This window comes from Passer domesticus, chromosome Z, assembly GCF_036417665.1.
Source record: "Passer domesticus isolate bPasDom1 chromosome Z, bPasDom1.hap1, whole genome shotgun sequence".
NCBI classification, from domain to species: Eukaryota; Metazoa; Chordata; class Aves; order Passeriformes; family Passeridae; genus Passer; species Passer domesticus.
The window spans coordinates 15,853,377-15,872,869 of record NC_087512.1 but is presented as its reverse complement, the minus strand read 5'-3'; the positions used below and the strand labels follow the sequence as shown (position 1 = coordinate 15,872,869).

Genomic DNA, 19,493 nt, shown 5'->3' with positions numbered 1-19,493 from the left:
GAGACTAGAAAACAGCAGAGTTTGGCTATTTTTTGAAACCCAGCCCTAAATAATAAGAGTGTATCTAGCTGCGCAATTATATCTTACATATAGTATTAATTGTACTAATGAGCTGCAAAGCATTTAGGGAAAAAATCCCCTGTATTCAAACTGACTCTGCTTTTGGTTCTTGCCTTCATGGTACCTTTGGTGAGACGCGTTTGGCATATATAAGTGAAAAGGTACAGTCTTCAGAAGGGTGGTGTCCAACCCTGCGCAGCAGCTACGTGGAAACGCAGGTGGAATGTCCCCGTGACAGACACTCCGCTGCACATCTCCTGGGTGATGCCACACTGGAGAAGGCTGACACCTGCTCAGCCTGGCTTAGCAGCAGCTCCAGTCCTGCCTGCACAGCACGGGGCACCGGGAGCTCTCCCTTCCTTCTCGGCCATGCCTCAGGCTTCTCTGCCAGCCAAGGGCTCACTCCCATGGCCCTTCCTCACGCTGAGAGGTGCTTACTCACAGAAGTTATCCCAGTGACTGCTACAAATTAACTGACAAAGAAGAGGCAATGTGTGAGCTCCCCCTGCAATGTGTGAGCTATTAACCAACTCAGAGGGAGCCCAGCTGGCTACCCTGGTCGCCTGTGGTGAGGCAAGCGTGTTCAGCTGTTGGGCTGATGTTCCTAGCTGTCAGCTCTGTTTCAAATAGTTCCACGAGCAAAGCCTGGAAGTGACTTATTCACTCCCTTTCAGTAGCACTCAAGAAGAATGGAGCTGTGGAGTTTTAGTATGGCTTTGTTGCCTTTCCGAAAGGGATTGTGATTGGATCCAGGTAGAGTACTGGATAGTTAGTACCTTTTAGGGTACACACTTATGTGTGTGAAAAAGCACATATAACTTTATTATCTGTTATATCCATCCCCTCACCCCCAAAAAAACAAACAAACAAAAAAAACCTACTAATTTTTTCTAGAAACAGAAACCATTCAGAGACCCAAAGATGACATTTGGGTACCATATTATCTGTTTCTGGAAAGTTTCTTCCAGGGAATGGAAGCTTCAGTGTCACCAACGAGATGACACCTTGTTCCAGCTGAAGCTGGAACCATCTGTTTGGATCCTGGACAAGTGAATATATCTACAGTGTATCTTGAGAAAAAGTTAAAAAGTTGTATAAATAGATAAAACAGTAGTGGGGAAGAGAAGGAGGGGAATAATTACTGTTTGCCATTACACATTACATAGAATACTCACAGGTATATAGGTTCACATGGAATGTTTGTCAGAATGCACAAAATATTTCCTCAAAGCTTTAGTAGGATTCTCTATGGAAAATGTAGGCTTAGATGACACTGGGTGGGAGGAGACAATAATTTGCAAAGGTCTAATGGACATTTGCCTCTTCTTGGCTTTTTCTGGCTGGTTTGTTCTCAATTGCTCATATTTATAGGAGAATCTAAGTGGTCCTCATTCATGATAGTATGAAAAAAGAAAAACAAATCCTCTAAGATTAAAGTACCTCCTTGAAAATTCTGCATTTTTGATTATATTTATGCCACAGAGTAAGCAAAACTGGCTGCCAGCAGACCATTACTAAACATGGTCATTGTCCAACCCACACACGTAGCTACTTATGGCACTACAGCTCAGTGTCTGTGGGTATGTAATTTCCTCTCGCTGACCTTCACAGAATGCATTTTTTACTTACTTCTTAGTCTTAATAGCTGTATTTACCAAACAAAAGTCACACAGATATTTTCAAATGTCATACATCTCTTTGTAATTTTTTTTGTCAGTCACAATGTAACCATGAATGTATTTCAAGTGAACAAGTACAATTAGCATTTTAGAAAGAATAAACCACTTTCTTAATTGTTTGCTTGAAGCGCAGCAATCAGATAGTTTTGCCAATGCATCCATGAGAGAGACACACATATTATTAATCTAAGTAATGCAGCAAAATCCTCCTGGTCCCACAATTTATATGTTTATTCACAAGATGATGAACTGTGCAGTTCTAAGGGCTTTTAACTTTTCTTTGTGTTTCTCAAAAGAAAAACAAGAGACGGCATATTCCAGTTAATCATTACCTATCACCTGTGGTAGTGCCAGCCCAGCCAACACTTTGTTCTTCCACCAGATGTCAGAGGGTGAGTGGCACATCACTCATCTCTGGAGGACTCAGCCTGCCTCAAGGGCACTTGGCCATTCTCACACTGTTTCTAGGCTGGTGGAACTGAACTTCATTTTGGTTATCTCAGACACATTTTCTGTGTCTGACCTAGAAACACAAGCGGTTTTGAAATAAAAATGAAATGGTGAAACGTGTATTTTATTAACCTTTGCTAAACTCAGCTTCAGTTCTTCTGCATTTCTGGATACTTGGTTGGCAAAGAGTATGCTGTCACTACTGACTACAGGCAGCTAAAATAGATTTCTGGTTTTATATGTCTTATTCCAGTTACAAACATACTGATGAGTTACATCACCTGCAGACTTGATCTTTGATAACTTCAGGGTTTATATACCTAATTCTATACATAGTATTGAAATAATATTAGTATTCTGACACTTTTTCAGTGTCATGGAGGTATATGAAATGATAACAAATAGAGATTAAATTGTGATTTTGAAGATTTTTCCAAACAAAAAAAAATCTGAAATATTTTTTTTCTCAAGCTTTAAGACATATTTTATTAGATAAAATGCAATGGCCTTCAGTCCCTGTTGTTAAGGGGCATGAACTACACAGTGTAAATATTTCAGCCAGCAGTACTGTGTCTCAAATCAAGCAATCTGTCTCATTGATTGCTGCTGCTATGTGCCACTGCCTTTTCTTTGTAATTCAGAGATTCAGTGCCACAGGCTGGGACAGAGTGGAAAGTGTCCCAGCAGAAAGCACCTGTGGTGCACTTGTGGGGTGCTGGTGACAGCAGCTGAGCATGAGCCAGGCTGTGCCCAGGTGGCCAAGAAGGCCAGTGGCATCCTGGCCTGGATCAGCCATGGCGTGCCAGCAGGGCCAGGGCAGGGATTGTCCCCTGTACTGGGCACTGCTGAGGCCACAGCTCCAGTGCTGTGTCCAGTGCTGGGCCCTCAGTGCAAGAAAGACACTGAGGAGCTGGAGAGAGTGCAGAGAAGGGCAGTGGAGCTGGGGCAGGGTCTGGAGCACAAGTGCTGTGGGGAGCAGCTGAGGGAGCTGGGGGTGTTTATCCTGGAGAAAAGGAGGCTCAGGGGTGACCTTGTCACTCTCTACAGCTGCCTGAGAGGAGGCTGTGGCCAGGTGGGGTTGGGCTCTTCTCCCAGGCAACCAGCGACAGGAAGAGAATATAAGGCCTCCAGCTGCACCAGGGGAGGTTTAGCTTGGACTTTAGGAAGAATTTCTTCACAGAAAGGGTGATTAAACTTTGGAATGGGCTGCCCAGGGGTGTGGTGGAGTCACCAGGAGCTGTTTAAGGAAAGACCCAATGTCGCACTCAGTGCCATGGTCTGGTTGACAAGGTGGTGTTCGGTCACAGGTTGGACTTGATGATCTCAGAGTTCCTTTCCAACTTAATTGAATCAGTGATTATGTGATTCAGTGTTTTATAATAATACCATGTTCTGCAGTTTGGAATTGATGTACAGAGGGAGGCATCTGAGCCACTGATGGCATCTGGCATTCTACACCTTGTTTCTGGCAGAGCTGCCTCTCTGGCAGTGACAATCCTGGCTGAAATCCCTCTCAATGAAATCACTGGCAAATTTCCCAATACCTTGAATAAGAACAGAATTGGGTGCCATGACCAGAAGTTGCATGCAAATCTCTCATCATACTGTAAGCAGCAAATGTTCATGATGGCAATCTAGCAATCTAAACTGAGGGGCTAGTGACATCTGGGAGTAAGTTTATTGTATTAACACCCAAACACATAAACAGAACTTAGGCACATCACCAAAAGAGGTAAGACCTTGACTAAGCAAAATCATGCAAGGCAAAATTTATTCCTTAAAATAAATTTAAAATAATTAAATAAATAATTTTAAAATAATCCTTAAAATAATCCTTGTCTGATCCAAGTCACCTACTTATCTAGGGGAAAAAAAAACAACCAACAAAACCCGACCCCAAAACCCCCAAATATCCCTCCTTGCTTATCAAAAGACAAAGACATGACATAAACTATTGTTATAAGTATTTTTAAAAAATTAGTTTATTTTTCATTAAAATTCACCTGTACAACTCATTTCCCTAAATATTCTTTAGAGAGAAAACAGCTCAAAAAGAAAATTCTTAAAATATATTTTCTACTTTTTACAAATGTTTTTTGAAAGTGTTTTCTTTATTTCATTCTGGATGGATCCATGTAATTCATCATTTATAAAACTGCAGTTCAGGAGATATTTTGCAGAATTTTGCAGTGGTAAAAGGCAAAGCAGAATTACTGGTTTTGAGCAGCAGGTACCATTTCTAGTCTAGGACTTGTACTGAAGGTAGCTGCTTTTCAAGCTTAGCAATGGAACAATTAATAAAGAAACCCATTAAGGCCTGATTGTTGCTGCTAAAAAGGAAGGTTGAATTTCAGGCCTTTGAAGTAACTGAGAATGATTCAGGCCTCATTACAGAGATATAATCTACATTCATACATTTATGTTAGTGATTCAAATCTATTGGGACAGATTGAATTCCGTTAAATAGTGGATCTTTCCTGTGGAACTTTTCTCAGGCTTTCTCAGTCTAACCTAAGAGGTGACCTGACAATACAAAGTAGTGGGGTATTTAGGGATTCAACTGTGCTATAAAAGAAAGGCTATACAGAAGGTAGAAAAAAGAATGAGATATAATCTAAAAAGCTATGTCAGCTTTTCATTTGGACTCTGTTTTGTAAATGCCCTCCTTGTCATCACACAGGATAGAAAAGGACTCTATGCATTGCAGTAGTTTAAAGCATTACCCTGAATATTGCACCTGCCAGAAGCAGATCTTATGTGAAATTCTGTGTGTGTTGAATTTTCTGTTCTTAAGCACAAAATCTTACAACCAATATATGGTAGTCATGAGCTAGAAGTAGGTTTAAGCAGAACTCTTCTTGAGTGAATTCAAGACAGTACCTATTTTTTCAGGGTTAATTATAGCTGTTTAACTCCCCAATTTTTTCTGACTCCCACCAGAGATCCTAAAACACCAATTCACTTTGTTTTCCAATATTTGACAGGAAAAAGAGAAAAACAAAAAAGAAAGACATCCTCAAATAGAAAAGTTTAAGACATTATAGAAATTGTTTATAATTTAAGCTGTTGGAATCAAAATTACTTCAAATTTAGAAATAATGTCTTGTATCCTTTATGACTCAGGCAGCACTCAAACATTGACATAAGCTTTGTAGACACACATGTAAGCTGTCAGGCATCCACAGAAAGGAGTGGTTTGCTTTACATTTTTTCTTGTTTCTCTACTTTTTTAAAATTAATTACCGAAAGGAAAAGCCTTTGGCAAAAAGAAAGTCTAAATCAGATTTGCAAAAAGAAAGATTTCTGAAATGCTTTGCACTCAGTGCAAATACATGCAGAATAAATAATCTGAAGTACCATAAACAACATCGTAAAACATATTGATTCTAACATTAAATGGTTTCATTTTTAAGGCTGTTTAAATGTCACCCCCAGCAGCTGAACACATAAATTTAGGAACCAACTCTCTCCAGAATAAACACCACAATTGGAGAAAATAATTTCTAATTTCTGTTGTGAAGTTAACAATATATTTAACATCCTAATCTAATGAATCTGTCTAATTTTAGAACTGTTTGTTCTTCCTGCATTTTCTGTTGTTTAAACTAGGATTTACTCCAAATGCCAAATGAAATCACATAGGAGGTTTTCCATTGCATTCCACTGATCTGCATTATTTAACTGCCTATATTTCAAAAAAGTTTTGAGTTTACTTATTGAGCTACTCACTGTGTTGCTGCACCTATTTCTCTGATATTCCATTCTATTAGCAAATGCTCCACCCTCTCCTGTTCCAAAACAGGTATTTAACAACACTAAATACTGACTAAAATACAGTATCTTGCATGCCGCCCATACCCTGTCAGTTCTTGATGCTCTATTCTGGTGTTAAAAGATAGTACATCATATGGAAGATGCTTGTTGATTACAGGGAAAGCCAACAGTTCAGTGATGGGCTAGAAATATGAATCTGTCATAACATTCAGTATGTGAAATGATAAATCCACTAGAAGAGATGGAATCATAGGAAAAACCAACAACATATGTCCCTCCAGGAAAATAATAGCTTGAAAAAATTGCTTAAAATAGCCTTGAAAATGGAAAAATTGTTTCTTTCTGGCAAAGAAAACTGCATTAGTTTAAAAAATTAAAAAGACAGCAAAGTATTCAGACAGATTTTATGGGGAAACCTTTGCAATGCCAATAAAATCCCTTTTGCTTTGAAGTCAGACGCGTGATTCAGTAAACGACTCATGTTAGCAATTAGAAAATGGTCATTTAGGGCCCTGATTTCTTTTGAGACAAGGAGAGCGAGGGTGGAGAAAGAGACACAATAAATCTTGAGAGGCTTAAAAGGAAGAGCAAGCTAAAGTGTGAACTTTTTATTTCAGCAACGGAAGCGAGAAATCAGTGATTCATTGAAGGAGGGAGAAAGACCTCCATGCAAGCTGGCAGAGAAGAAGGAAAAGGAGCTAATTATGTCTCTTCCCTTTTTACTCTCTCTGACCAGCATATAATCTGCTTTTCCAGGGTCTGCCTGTAGTATATACTCCTTTCCAACCTCTCCACCCAACCCCTCCTCCAGCGGGGGGGAGGGGGAGATCTAGCAGGCAACAAGCTCCAGGTGGCTTTCTCAATCACTTCACTGCCAAAAAAAATAAAATAAAACCCTCCACTAGAAAACAAGTTGGGGTTTTGGGGGTTGGTTTTTGTTAGTTTGGGGAGGTTTTTTAGGGGAGGAGGTTGGTTAGTTGAGATTTATTTTTTTTCTGCTGGGGGGGGGGGGGCGGTGGGGAGACAGAGAGCGCGGGGGAAGAGTGAAGGGGGAGGGAAGCCTCCCTGGAGGGGATTGGTTCAACTTGGAAGACAGGGAAATTAGTAAAGCATGAGTCTCTAAGCCATGCTGGTGGCCGGCGCTCCGAGGAGAAGGACGCTTTAGCAGCAATTAGCAGCGAGCCGAAGGCGGCGGCTGCCGCAGCCCGGGAGGAAGCGAGGGCAGCTCCCGGGGCTGCCTCCGCAGCAGGCACTGCTCGCTCCAGCTGCAAAAAGGTTTCAGATGTCCCACCACTGCCTGACCCCCTGCAAATAAGGGCTGACCACCAGAGGCACATCCCACCTCTGACTTGTAATCGCTGACATTTAGGCTACAGCTTCCAACCTGTTTACAACCAAAGGGGGAGGGAAGGGAAAGGAAAGGAAAGGAAGGGCGGGGGGACAAGTTGGGATTTCTCCTTCTCTCTTTCTCTCGTTTTTTTTTTTTTTTTTTTTTTTTTTAATACTGTTCTGGAGAATTCAAAGCAAAACAAAGAAACTTCCTCCTCTGGGGTTGTCAGTGAGAAAAGGACGAGTTGTGCAACTGGTTTGGGATTTGCAAAAAGGCAAGAGGGTGGGGATCAGAAGAAGGTGCAAATCCACAAAGTGTGAGTGCGCGTGTGTGTAAAGGTGTATGTGTGAAAAATCCATTCCGGCACCCCTTTCCGCTGGTTATTATTTATCTTAGTCGTTGTTTTTGTTGTTGTCATTGACTTTGCTGTCATCTATTTTTCAGACCTTTCTACATCTAAGATGGTGAAGAAAGGAGTGAGGAAGAGAACAAAATAACTACTGGAAAGTCTCAAACCAGGTTGGGGAGTGCGTGTGCATGTGGGGGGGTGGGGAAGGGAAAAAGAAAAGAGGATTAACCACAGCAACCCCCCCACCAAAAAAAAAACAAAACCAAAACCACAAAAAAAACCCAAACCAACAACCAACAGCTCTTTTTTCTGAGGGAGGACTCGAAGGATTAAAAGGCAGCAACTTCTGAGGCGATTTGTCCCCTGAGTTATGGATGTTGGTGCACTTACTTCAGGCCAGATCAGAGCTCAGAGGAATCTAACCAGAAGCAGCAACCACCGTCTCTCCACTTGCCTTTTACCAGGTTTTACCCTTCCAGTATGTTTCATTTGATAAGACATTTTCCAGCGCCCAGAGTTTCAGTACAATGTGCAAATGGATACTGACAAATGGTGCCTCAGCCTTTTCCCACCTGCCTTGTTGCTGCTTGCTGCTGCTCTTCTTGGTGTCTTCTGTGCCTGTCACCTGCCATGACCTCGGCCAGGACATGCTGTCCCCGGAGGCCACCAACTCCTCTTCTTCATCATCCTCCTCCTTCCCCTCGTCCTTCTCCTCTCCTTCCAGTGCGGGGAGACACGTGCGGAGCTACAATCACCTCCAAGGAGACGTGCGCAAGAGGAAGCTCTATTCTTACAACAAGTACTTTCTCAAGATCGAGAAGAACGGCAAGGTCAGCGGCACCAAGAAGGAGAACTGCCCGTTCAGTAAGTACGGCTGTGCCGGGCAGGGCCGAGCGCCCGGCTGGGCAGGGAAGGGAGAGGGGGGCACGGCAGGGCTGGGTGGGCTCGTCTCGGCTCCTCAGGGACGCCGCTCCGGCCGGCCCGTATCTGCGGGTCGCTCCGGTTACATTTGTTTTGCAAATGGCCTCGCTGAGCACCGTTTGTTTCTTCGCCAGGCAGAAGAGCAAATTAGAAAGATTTGCAAGGAAGTGGCGGGGAGTGTGTGGGGGACATTGTCTCCTGAATCTGAAAATCATTATCCCCTGTCATTAGAGTGCCTTGACGAGAGCGCTGCATTGGAACAATTAATCGATTGCCCGCACGCTCCTCGCCCCGAGCCGCTCGCTGCTCCCCGCTGCCGGAGCCGGGGTGTTTATTCCCGCGGGCCGAGGTGTTGCGGGGTGCGCTCCGCGCAGCGGGGGCACGGGCGGCGCTGGGAGCCGGTGCGCGGCCGCGCTGCCGCCCGCGGTGCGCGGAGGCGGTGCCGCGCCGCGCCCCGCCGGTCCCGGGCTGCAGCGCCGCTATACCGCTACTCGCTCCATTGTAAACATCTGGGGCTGCCTTCCCACAGACCTCACACGCGTTTCATTGTCCTTTTCTTTCTTTTTCTTTTTTTTTTTTTTTTTTTAATAAATTATTTCAGAGCAAAAGTCATATGGCAGTCTCCATAGCTGAAGTTTCGAGCTTTTCTCTAGAACTAATTAGATGCTTAGTAATAGCATGCTTCTGGTAATGTATTTTTTGGCTGTTGGTGCTAGGAATGTACTCTTTGCTTGGTTTTTCTGCCTGTGCAGTCTCAAATTTAACTGTACTAAATCACAGTATATTACTTTCTCTTACAAATCTTAACTGACTATGTCCCACTATAGGAACATGCTGAGAAAGTAAGCTCTGTTACGCAACTGGAGGAAACTCTAAGGTTTCTTCACTGGTAAAAAACCACATTTTGGTTCTTGTGTTGTTTTACATAAATCCAGATAAACCCAGGAATAAATCTGCTGTTAAATTAAAACAACTGAAAGTGAATTAAGTAGATCCCTTGTTAGCTAATGTGTAAAATACAGAGTTCTTCAGCATGTTGCCATGCTATGTGATAGACACTGCTGTTAATTCAGTTGTACTTCTAGTAACTATCCATAATATAACCTTAGAAGTAGTGAGAAAAGGGCTGGAGTATCATGTGTCGCTGCTTCACTTGCTCCACCTTGCAACTTCGTGCTTTATCACGCACTCTAATGTTTGTCATTTAGCTGCTTTGGATGTCAAAGCAGCTGAATCTTACCACCTTCCTTTCTCTATTACATAGAAAAGCAAAGTCTTAAAAAACAGAGCTGCGAGGGAGGCTTAACTTTGATGAATTTGTGTGGAATGAGGTCCTAGAACAGTGTTTCTTAGATTACCTTTGGACTGGGAGAACAGCAGCCTTAAAATGGGATTTTGAAAGCTTTGCTTGCATCTCTGAGAACATCAAACTGTTCTGTGTAGCACACTGTTGCCAAAAAGGGCTGTAAGGTGTCCACTCTGACAGCAGTTTACTCAGGGAAGTAGCTACATATCTGAGCAGTCCCACTTAGCCAGCAGAATTGCTCAGTGTGTAAACTTATCTACATGCTTGAATTTTTGCAAAATCCTGCCAAGAAGAGGTAGAATACACTGAAACACACAAATACCTCTTCCTACCTTTTCAGACTATATGCAAGAACTCCCCCACAACTGTGGGAGGGGATGTGCATGGTGTGTCCTGGTTTTTCAGTCAGTGCATCAGAAAAAGAATTGCCTTCTCACTAATGTCATGGTTACTGCCACATCTGTAGAGTATCTGCTGAATAAGAGGAGAATGTAATTTTTTTCATATAAAAGCAGAAGAATGCCTTTATTATACATAACTGCATCCTATCACTGAAGGTTACATGCAGTGAAGAAAGGACTGCCATTATCTTAAAACTTGTCGCTTCCCTACTGAACTTACATCACAACAGCAGACCTAGTGCACATCCTTCAGCTCAAAACTGTTACCATCCTGCTGACAGAAGTTAGAGTTCTTGGTTGTTGATTAATAGTCATTATAATATGCAGTGTGAAATTGTCTTTTCTGTAAAAACATAGTCTGAAACCATTTAAAAATATATTTATTGTGCTTTTATTCAAGGCGGCTTGTGTAGCAAAATATTGCAAGTGGATTCACTAACTCTGTTTTTCACAGCATCATGTGTAGCAGTGCTATCATAATACTGCTTTAATCCCCAGCTGGACTGATTCCATGCAAAGATATGGTATCTCTCACATGGTCTGAAATAAGTAATTACATGTGAATAGATTTCTGCCATGCACACAGAGTTAGCCAGAGAGGCCACTAAATTGTAGCCTGTTTAACATTATAGGCTATTTAATCTCTAAAATTAGTTTCTCCCTCTGAAACCATGTTTTTCTAAACAAATAAGAGTGACTATTGATACACAAGACTGAAATATTCTAATTTGGAGGCTAATTTTCTCATATGCTAATGTTTAAAATCTGTTTATGCTGCAGTAAAGCCTTATCAGTAGGTCTGTAAGATCGTGATATGTTGTGTAATTAGACAACAGCTCTCATGGCTCTCTGCCAATTAAGCACTGTCAAGTAAGAAGAACAGTTGGAGAAATTCAGAATAAACATTCAGAAAAGAGAATTTAGTCTCCAGCCTTTAAACGGCTCAAGCAGCGCTCATGGATTTGCTCTATAAATATTGTGTAGAGTGCACCAAATTAAAGTTTACTCTGGCAGCTGTATTGTGACTTGATTGCTTGGAACTATTCCATCATCCTTTCTCTACCTGTGGAGTACCATGTGGTTCCTGACTGTTCTGTCAGAAGACTGGCAGAACTTGCAGCACTTGGCATGGCTGGACGTGTCTGTCACTAGATAGATGTAGGACACTTTCTTTTTTTTTTTTCCTTACATCTGGAAGTTGGTTCTCAAAATACAACTACTACCTTGTCCTGCAGCACCAGAGCTGTGAAGTCCCTTGCCCCTGTTCTTGATAGAGCCCTTCACAAGCACAAATAAAGAGAGCTGGAGGTTTACACACTAAATGAGGGACAAAAAAAATCCAAAAATCCTCCAAAGAGCAATTACAGAAGCTTTCACTGTAGCTTGAGCTCTGGGATCACCAAGAGAATCTTAAGACATATATTAAAATTGAGAGGGAACTGCATGTGTGCAGATTCTAGCTTTACTCCCACACTGACTGTTCTCTTTATTAAGATAGAAAAACTCTCTGGGATTAATGGCTGGCACGCATTAAAGCCACATGATATATGATAAGCAGATTCAAGAAAACTTGAATGTAGTCTCAGTGCTATGCAATTTTCAATTGTCTTCAAAGGCAACTGTTCACAGTACTACAAGGCACACAAACTTCAAATTTGCGGGACAGACCTTATTAGTTGAAGAACAATAACAAAATACACAATACTTCGTTAGCAGCAGCTGACCTGCAGTCTGTGGAGGGCGTTCTGCCTGAGCAAAGATTGCAGGATCAGGCTCTTACTTAAGTACACGTTCAGGGAGTGCAGTCTGCGTCACTGAGCCTGGAGATGAGGGGGAAGGATTGCTGGAGGGATTCCTGCGGGCTTTGGACCAAGCAGTGCTATGCAAAACCTACAGTAGATGGCGGCACAGCCACTGCCTAGTGTCACCTCTGCTCAAAGAGATGGACAAGAAGGGTCTGCATCCTCAACTGTGTAAGCTGATTTAGTTCAAACAAAGCCTTTCCAAGCAAAGGTATTCTATTAATTTGTCTTCTGACCAACCCAAGTGGACTATTTCAAAAAAAGGCACTATGTTGCAGAATGAAAGTGTATGTCAGGGGAGCTAGCAAGAAATAATTAGCTACTTCCCACAAGCTAACCTATTCTGGGCTTTTCTTCTGAGCATTCAATTATCTTTTATACTAAGCTTTAGGAACTCTTGAAGTCCCTTGATAGTCTTTGGTTTAGCTTTGGTTAGCGTGGGATAAGCTTAACAACATAGTGAGTGAAAGCAAGAAAGTTTTGACCCTCATTCTTTAGCCCAAAAGATTGTAAACAACCACTCAACTACTAGAACATTACTAATGAGGGTTTTAATTGTGTGCGTATATACATGACATATAAATAGGTATTTGTATTATAGATTGGGTTATATGCAGAAAAATAGCATTAAATGTGTTTTGATTAGGTATACTTCATTTGATACTCATTTTTTTCACTATACTTCTGGTGCAGAAAAATAATAAAGTGCCACAGGTACCATAACATCAGTTATGATGCTCCAAGTAGATTGCAATAATTGATAAAATACACTCGTTTGCTACTGAACATTTTGTAAACTAACTGTTTGGGATTATTGAATCCTTATCATACGTAAATATGTTTATCATTGTAAATTAATGTGAGAACTTTTCCCTGTTTTTCTAAAGACTGACTAGTGTTTTGCTTGCTTACCATCCAAAGAGTTCTGTTTTATGGCTTTACCAATCAAAATACTTAAAATAGGAAATAATAATGAGTGAAGTAATTTGAAAAGATGGTACCTTACTGTGGAATGCATATGTTCTTAAGGACATGATTTCTCACTTTCAGGTAGTTTTTGTGTTTTGGTTTTTGTTTTTTGGGGGTTTTTTCGGTTGGTTGGTTTTCTGTTTGTTTCTTTGTTGTTGTTGTTGTTTATTTTTTTTTGTTTTGTTTTGTTTTAGGTTTTTTTGGGGTTTTTTTGTTGTTGTTGTTTTGATTTGGTTTGGTTTTTTTGTTTGGTTTTTGGTTTTTTGTCTATAGAACTCAGTTATACAATTTATAACCAGCAGTATAAAACCGTAGGCACTTAGGATTTATGAATGTGGAAAGAATTGTACTATTTAATGTCTACATGACACTCTCCTGTTACCCTTACTGCATTCCTGCCTTGTGGACCCTCCATGCTGATACTGTAGCCCTGTCATAAATCTTTTCAAAATACACAGTTGTAAGTAGTCTTTTTGTCTTCATAAATCTAACTTATAGCCACTTGGGAAAAAAAAAATCCCAAGAGTTAGGAGCAACAGGAAGTTTTTTCCTAAAACCCCAGAAGAAAGAAAACAAGGGACATACAGGTTTATAGATGCCATGTTTCTGTTTTAATGGGAGGGTTCACAGGTAGTGGTTCAATCAAAACTTCCATTGAAGAAGGCATTAGCTGAGTGAGCAGTATAGAATGTGCTTACACTTCTGAAACATCTTGGATGCATTCACTCATAGGATAAGATCCTCTGTTTTGAAATCAGGCATTTTAAGATGACTTTCAGATGTCTTTGAACTGTGTGTGTGAATAGGGGCCTTTTCACTTCAAATGAGACTCAGATCAGATCCTGCAGTAGAGGAGTTTTCATTTATTGCAGAGCCTTTCATGTAGAAAAAAAGAAAAACCTTTCTTTGTGTAAATCTTGTTATACTGTGTCTTAAGTTAAAAATCGCAGGTACCTGTATGAACATAGGGTAACAACTCATGTGATGTGGATTGCTGATTTTTCCTATGAGAAAGTAAAGTAATTGCACAAGAAATATTCTAAATAGGACAAAAAATTGTAAATAATGTTGTATTTATATTTCTTGGCTTAGTATTGGGGCTGATAGTGTCAACAAAGCAGAGAAATTACTTGGTCGGTTTGGGATTTCTTATATACTTTCTTCTTGACATTGATATGCCATGGAAAAACATTGTTTTCTATTCAGTGGAGAGCTTTTAGAATCAATCTCTTACAGTCTCGTTTTTCTCCAAGTAGCACCAGGTCGAAATTTCAGTTTGCTCATTTAAACACTTGCTACCACTGCTTGCAGTTGTATATGTCACTGAACTACTTTATCCTCATATTCTAGGGTATATCATCTAATGACCTCTTTGTCACTTGGAACATCACAAATTTTTTGTTTATCAGCATTGCCAACAAGTGTCAGCTTGATGAGGCTGCATGAAAAAGTAACCCTTGATCGCCTTGGGTTATGTATACCAAACTACCAGATAAGAAATGGTTTGGTTAGTTTAAGCACATGTTTGTTTCTCAGTTGGTAGGTGTATTAGTGCCACTAGTCTAACTGTGTGTACCTGTCAAACAAGTTTTTTTTCTTGACAATTTATTTTTGTGTGATATTTTGCTATCTTGCATCCTTTCATTGCTCAGATGCTTTAACAGGGAAAAGTAGTTAATGGTGCTTCCAACATTAGCTTTGCTAACTAGAGGGATCCTTCACCAGCTCCCCTAATTGCTTCTGGTTCTTATGCCAATTTGTTGTAAAACATCTCTGTTGGTTACAACATAGTAAAAAGGAGACAGGAAACAGTGTTTCATGAAGTTTTGAAAAGTCAGCCTGGGAAAGCTCTCTGTGTTTATGAAGAGAATTAAAATCTTCAAGGGTAGGAGTCAGGAGGAAGTGGCTAAATCTTTAATCACTGAATGGATATTAAAACTGAATTCATTAATTGGGCAGATTATTAGAATTTATTTTGGGGCTTCATTAGTACAGTGCAACAAATAGAACTTGCAGGGGAAAGAAATGGTTACAAGTAAGCCAAGTTTCATACTAAATAGTGGCTTTAAAGGCACTGTTTTTAAATTAGGTCGCTTGTGTTCTTTCTTTGAACATTCAGTTCTAATTGCAACAGTAAATCAAAGAATATGCTCAAAGTAGATTCCCATGTAAGGTGGACAACTGGACAGTGCCTTTTTACTGCTACTAACACGTGCATCCAATTACTGGGTTGATATACTCACAATGTCAGCTGTAAAGCATTCCCCTATTTTATAGTTAGCCCAAAGAATTATTAGCCTGTCCCCTTTCACATTTACCTCTAAATAATCTGTCAGAGTGTATATCTTCTACAGTTAAAGAGGAATTTTCACACACATCGAAGCTGACTTTCAAGAAAAAAAGGAAATGTTGAAACTACACCAAATAGTTTTATTCTTTTTCTTTTTCCCCTCTTTCATAATTTTTGGTGTTGTCAAGGAGAGGAAAGGGTTATGGATAGTAGGAACATGAATGATTGTGAATGTTATATAAAAATAAAGAAGAAGATCAGATCTTTCATAAACCTTGATTTAGGAAAGCAATATAATGCCTGCTCCTTTCATGGTGGAAACCATATGTGAAGGACATAGTTGTTTTTTGCCGTTCCTGACTCGTCTTCCTATGTGGGGAGCAGAAGTGAAAATGAGGGGGGTTGTGGGGGGTGGGAGAATTGTGATGAGTCTCTTTGCTCTTCTTTCTTCTGCCACTGATACTAGAGGTTCAAACATTGCATAGAAATAAATGAAATGTAAGTTTTCTTTCAGGTTCCTGACACACAGCTGTGCAGCTGTAGTCAGCATGTGTGGGAGTTGGGGAGGGAATGCTGAAGTATTTTGGAATTGTTCAGGATGTTATTTAATTGGAATTAAGGCACAGTGCTAAGTGGAGACTGGGTATAAATCAATGATATTGTGCCCGCATTAGAGGAAGTGGGTGGGATGTGTGACAAGTACCAGATCAGTATGGAGAGGATGACAAGAAAGAAATAGGGGCAGCATGTGTCATGAGTGGGAGAGAAGTGGGGAGAGGGGGAGCATGGCTTATCCCTTTTGGCAGCTGTGAACTGCCAGTGATGTTGAGTTGACCTGTCTGATCTCACTGCAACATCTGTTTGTCACAGACTGAAACTATGAAGACATTAAGGTGCCTTTTGAATTTGTATAAAAGTGTGTGCTTGGTGTCAGGATACGAACATTCCACTCCCAATTTCACTGTGTCTTGGTGTTAGGATATGAACATTCCACTCCCAATTTCATTGTGTCTTCTCTGACCCTATTCTGTAGGTATTAAATACTATTTGGTAGCTGCTCTAGAATTTTTTTATTAATTTTGTCCTCTTCAGGAGGATTAATAACCTGCTTTATTCTTAATATCAAATTCAGTATTAACTGCTTGCAAGCAGAAGCGTAGGTGAAATTAATAAACCATTTGAAATTAATAAACCATTTGAAAGAGCTACAAGCTCTTCATTAAAGAAAAAAAAATTGATGTTTTATTTGGTTGGTTTTTCTTAATTTTTTCAGTATGCTAATACTCTTTGTTAAGAGAAACATATACCTGAAGGACATCAAGGTACCCTAGAATTCCAAGTGGTTTGATTTTTGGAGCAAGGAATAGGGTGGAATAGAGCATTTTGGTTGCTGGTATGTTATCAAATATGTCAGATTTTGCAAACTTATTATTAAGATTGGAAGCAGATACATAGTTACAAGCTTGTTGCTGCAGTGAGCAAGGGAAAATGTGTGCTCTAGAATGGAATAGGAGATGACTGCATTTAACACAATTAATATTTTATAAGACTGCTGTTTAGTGTCTTCTTTTCACAATTTTATTATGACATTTTAGGAGATGCTGAAGCTTCCAATGTTCTCTGAGGCGGTCTTTTAACTTCAACAGAACAAATTTTGTTCTCATTTATTTCCCAGATACTTATTTTTTTCTCTGTTTTTTCCTGAATGTAAACACCAAAAGTATAACCAGGTCACAAACCTGTAAAACTGTATAATACCCCAAGTCAGAAGGGTCTCACAACAACTGTTGTATCCAACTTCTGATCCTCCACAGGGCAATCTGGAAGTTGATCTGGAAGTACCTCTCTTATCCTCGTGAATTATCTCAGTACCTGTGGCACATTTCCCTTGGAGACAAGCTAATGAAAACCTTCCCCTGAACTGTAACCTGGGCTCATGACTCTGCCCCTCTGCCCTGTCTCAGAGGAAGCAGAGTGGTGCATGTGGTTCGCATTCTGATGACAGGACACCTTTCCCTTGTCAAAACACTAGTGCTAATAACTGCAACACAGAAATCCTGTGCTCACTGAGGATCTGTAACTACAAAACTAATGGTAACATGAAAAGATACGGAAGAGTCTAGAGCTAACCTCATCACCCAAGGTGAGGTTGCTTTCTGTTAGTCTGCTTCTGTGCCTAGGCCTGGTTACTCTGTTCTTCAGATGCTGAAAATATAACCTCCCACACAAGATACATGTGTAGTTTTGGTGCTACTGTTTTAGTAGCAGGGTCAACAGTTCATACTTTGGCTGAAGAGTGAGTTAAGGCACCACCATATGTAAACTGGAGCAGAAAATTATTGCAAACCTAATTTCACTGGGCATTCTGACCTACAAACCATTGCAAGTTCTTTAAATTTTTACTTTATGTGGTTCTGCTAGAAATAGCTTAGAAAGTGAGTAGAATGTAAGAAATGGGAGGAAATTATGATTGTTTCAGCTTCCTAGAAGTGAGAATGCTGATGAAAGCACATATGCAAGTCCAGTTCTTATGAACAGAGACATTTAAAGTTATGTATGATAGCTTTTATTCATAAAGCACTATGACCTCTGCTTCTAAACAGCCATGAGCACATATAAGCAATGACTCACTTCTTAGTCCAACAAGTTGTTTATATTATTTAAGCAGCTAATAGAAAATTCAGTAAGGCAAGCAGAAGTTATGCCCTTTCTGAGGCTTAAAGGTAGATTCAATATAAGAAGTTTTGCTGTTTTTCTTGGATTTTGCTTAGTCTGCAACCCTACTTCTGGACAAAGAATGACGGAGGGACATGCTGAGGTCATGCAGACTGGTGATTCCATCCAGCCTGGAGTGATGATGTTTCCTATTGATGACATAGGAAATACTGCTGGACAGGGAAAGGGGGCAAGACTAAAATGAAAATAGTGCTCCACGTGCTATGAACACACCATTTCATTCACAGCTTTCTGTGTCTGAATAACCTGCGGAGTGGCAACTGGAACCCAGCCTGTATCTGCCATGGCATTTAAACTATGTAGCAACTCTATATTTGATTTTCCTTGGTACTTCCTTTTCTAATATGACATAAACCAGTCAAGAACAGCAACTGCTGATTGCTTAAAAGCTGGTGATTATTGTATATTAAGAAACTATAAGACTGAATGCACTGACTTACTAAAAACATTTTCAGAACACTCTATGGACAGAAAGATTACTGTCAGTAAATGCAGGGTATTAAACACCTGAGAAAATATGAGAAAATACTTTTCATCTGAATGAAATACCTCACAAAGCAGCTATTCAGTTGAGTTTGTCTAGGAGAGAAAAGGTCCAATACCAGCTTTCTTTATAGAAGAGCATGCAGAGTATTTGAACTTTAGAAAGATTCTTAATTATTACAGTAGATTTTTGTCTCAAAACAAGACTGAAGCAGATACAGACTGGAGTAATGATGTGGGATTGCGGGAATGACTGTCCTTCACCATGTGCAGAGAAAATACTGAGGGGGTAAGGGAAGATGAGGGAATCCTAATGGTCCTCATGGTGATTGTCAAGTAGCACAGAGTAGGAATCTGCTTACAGAGAGAGGGTGGAAGACTGAAAAATTTGGCATGAGGATAGTCTGCAGGAATTAAAATTTGAGTACACAGAATTCCATTAAGTATTGGGAAATATTAGGTCTTATATGTTGGTTATCCATTGCACCTCAAAATTTCTGAGAATATTGAGTCTAATTTCTCCTTGACTCTTTGCTGCTTATAAAATGAAGTTAGCAATACTTCCTACACAAGCAAGAGTGTTATGAAAGGCAATTATTTCTGAAATACACCAGTAACACCAGGATGAGTGCCAGGAAAAAAAAATAAAAACACCCAGAGGGTAATCATCCTCTTCACTGAAAGGTTTGGATATAAAGGTTTGGATGTAAGGGCAGTTTTGCCTTCCAGTAGAGCAGGGAAGAATAGGCTACTGGTTAATTCTGTCAGAATAAGGTATTTTTGTCTTTCAAAGAAAGAACTCTGAAGTATAAAAAAAAAATTTACAATATTACCCCTTTTGCAAGCATTATGTCAAGATTACTCACAGATTTCTTGCACAGCATAAAACAAAAATTAATGTCAAAAATATCCCCTAACCAAATAGCATGAGTAGAGGCACATA

At 40.2% G+C, this 19,493-nt stretch overlaps 1 protein-coding gene across 6 annotated transcripts in view; it reads left to right on the top strand.

Moving 5' to 3' along the window:
- The first annotated feature begins 7,039 nt into the window (after window positions 1-7,039).
- Window positions 7,040-19,493, top strand: part of FGF10 (fibroblast growth factor 10) — a 60,678-nt gene continuing 48,224 nt past the window's right edge. Inside the window, exons 1-4 of one of the 6 annotated variants that reach the window (XR_010353056.1) lie at window positions 7,336-7,609; window positions 7,738-7,812; window positions 8,367-8,506; window positions 8,698-8,884. Coding sequence is in view for 5 of the 6 variants with exons in the window: in XM_064404244.1 (XP_064260314.1) it covers window positions 8,170-8,506 (337 nt within the window). In the remaining variant the exon portion in view is untranslated. The other 5 variants (XM_064404244.1, XM_064404246.1, XM_064404245.1 and 2 more) reach the window with 5 other exon arrangements.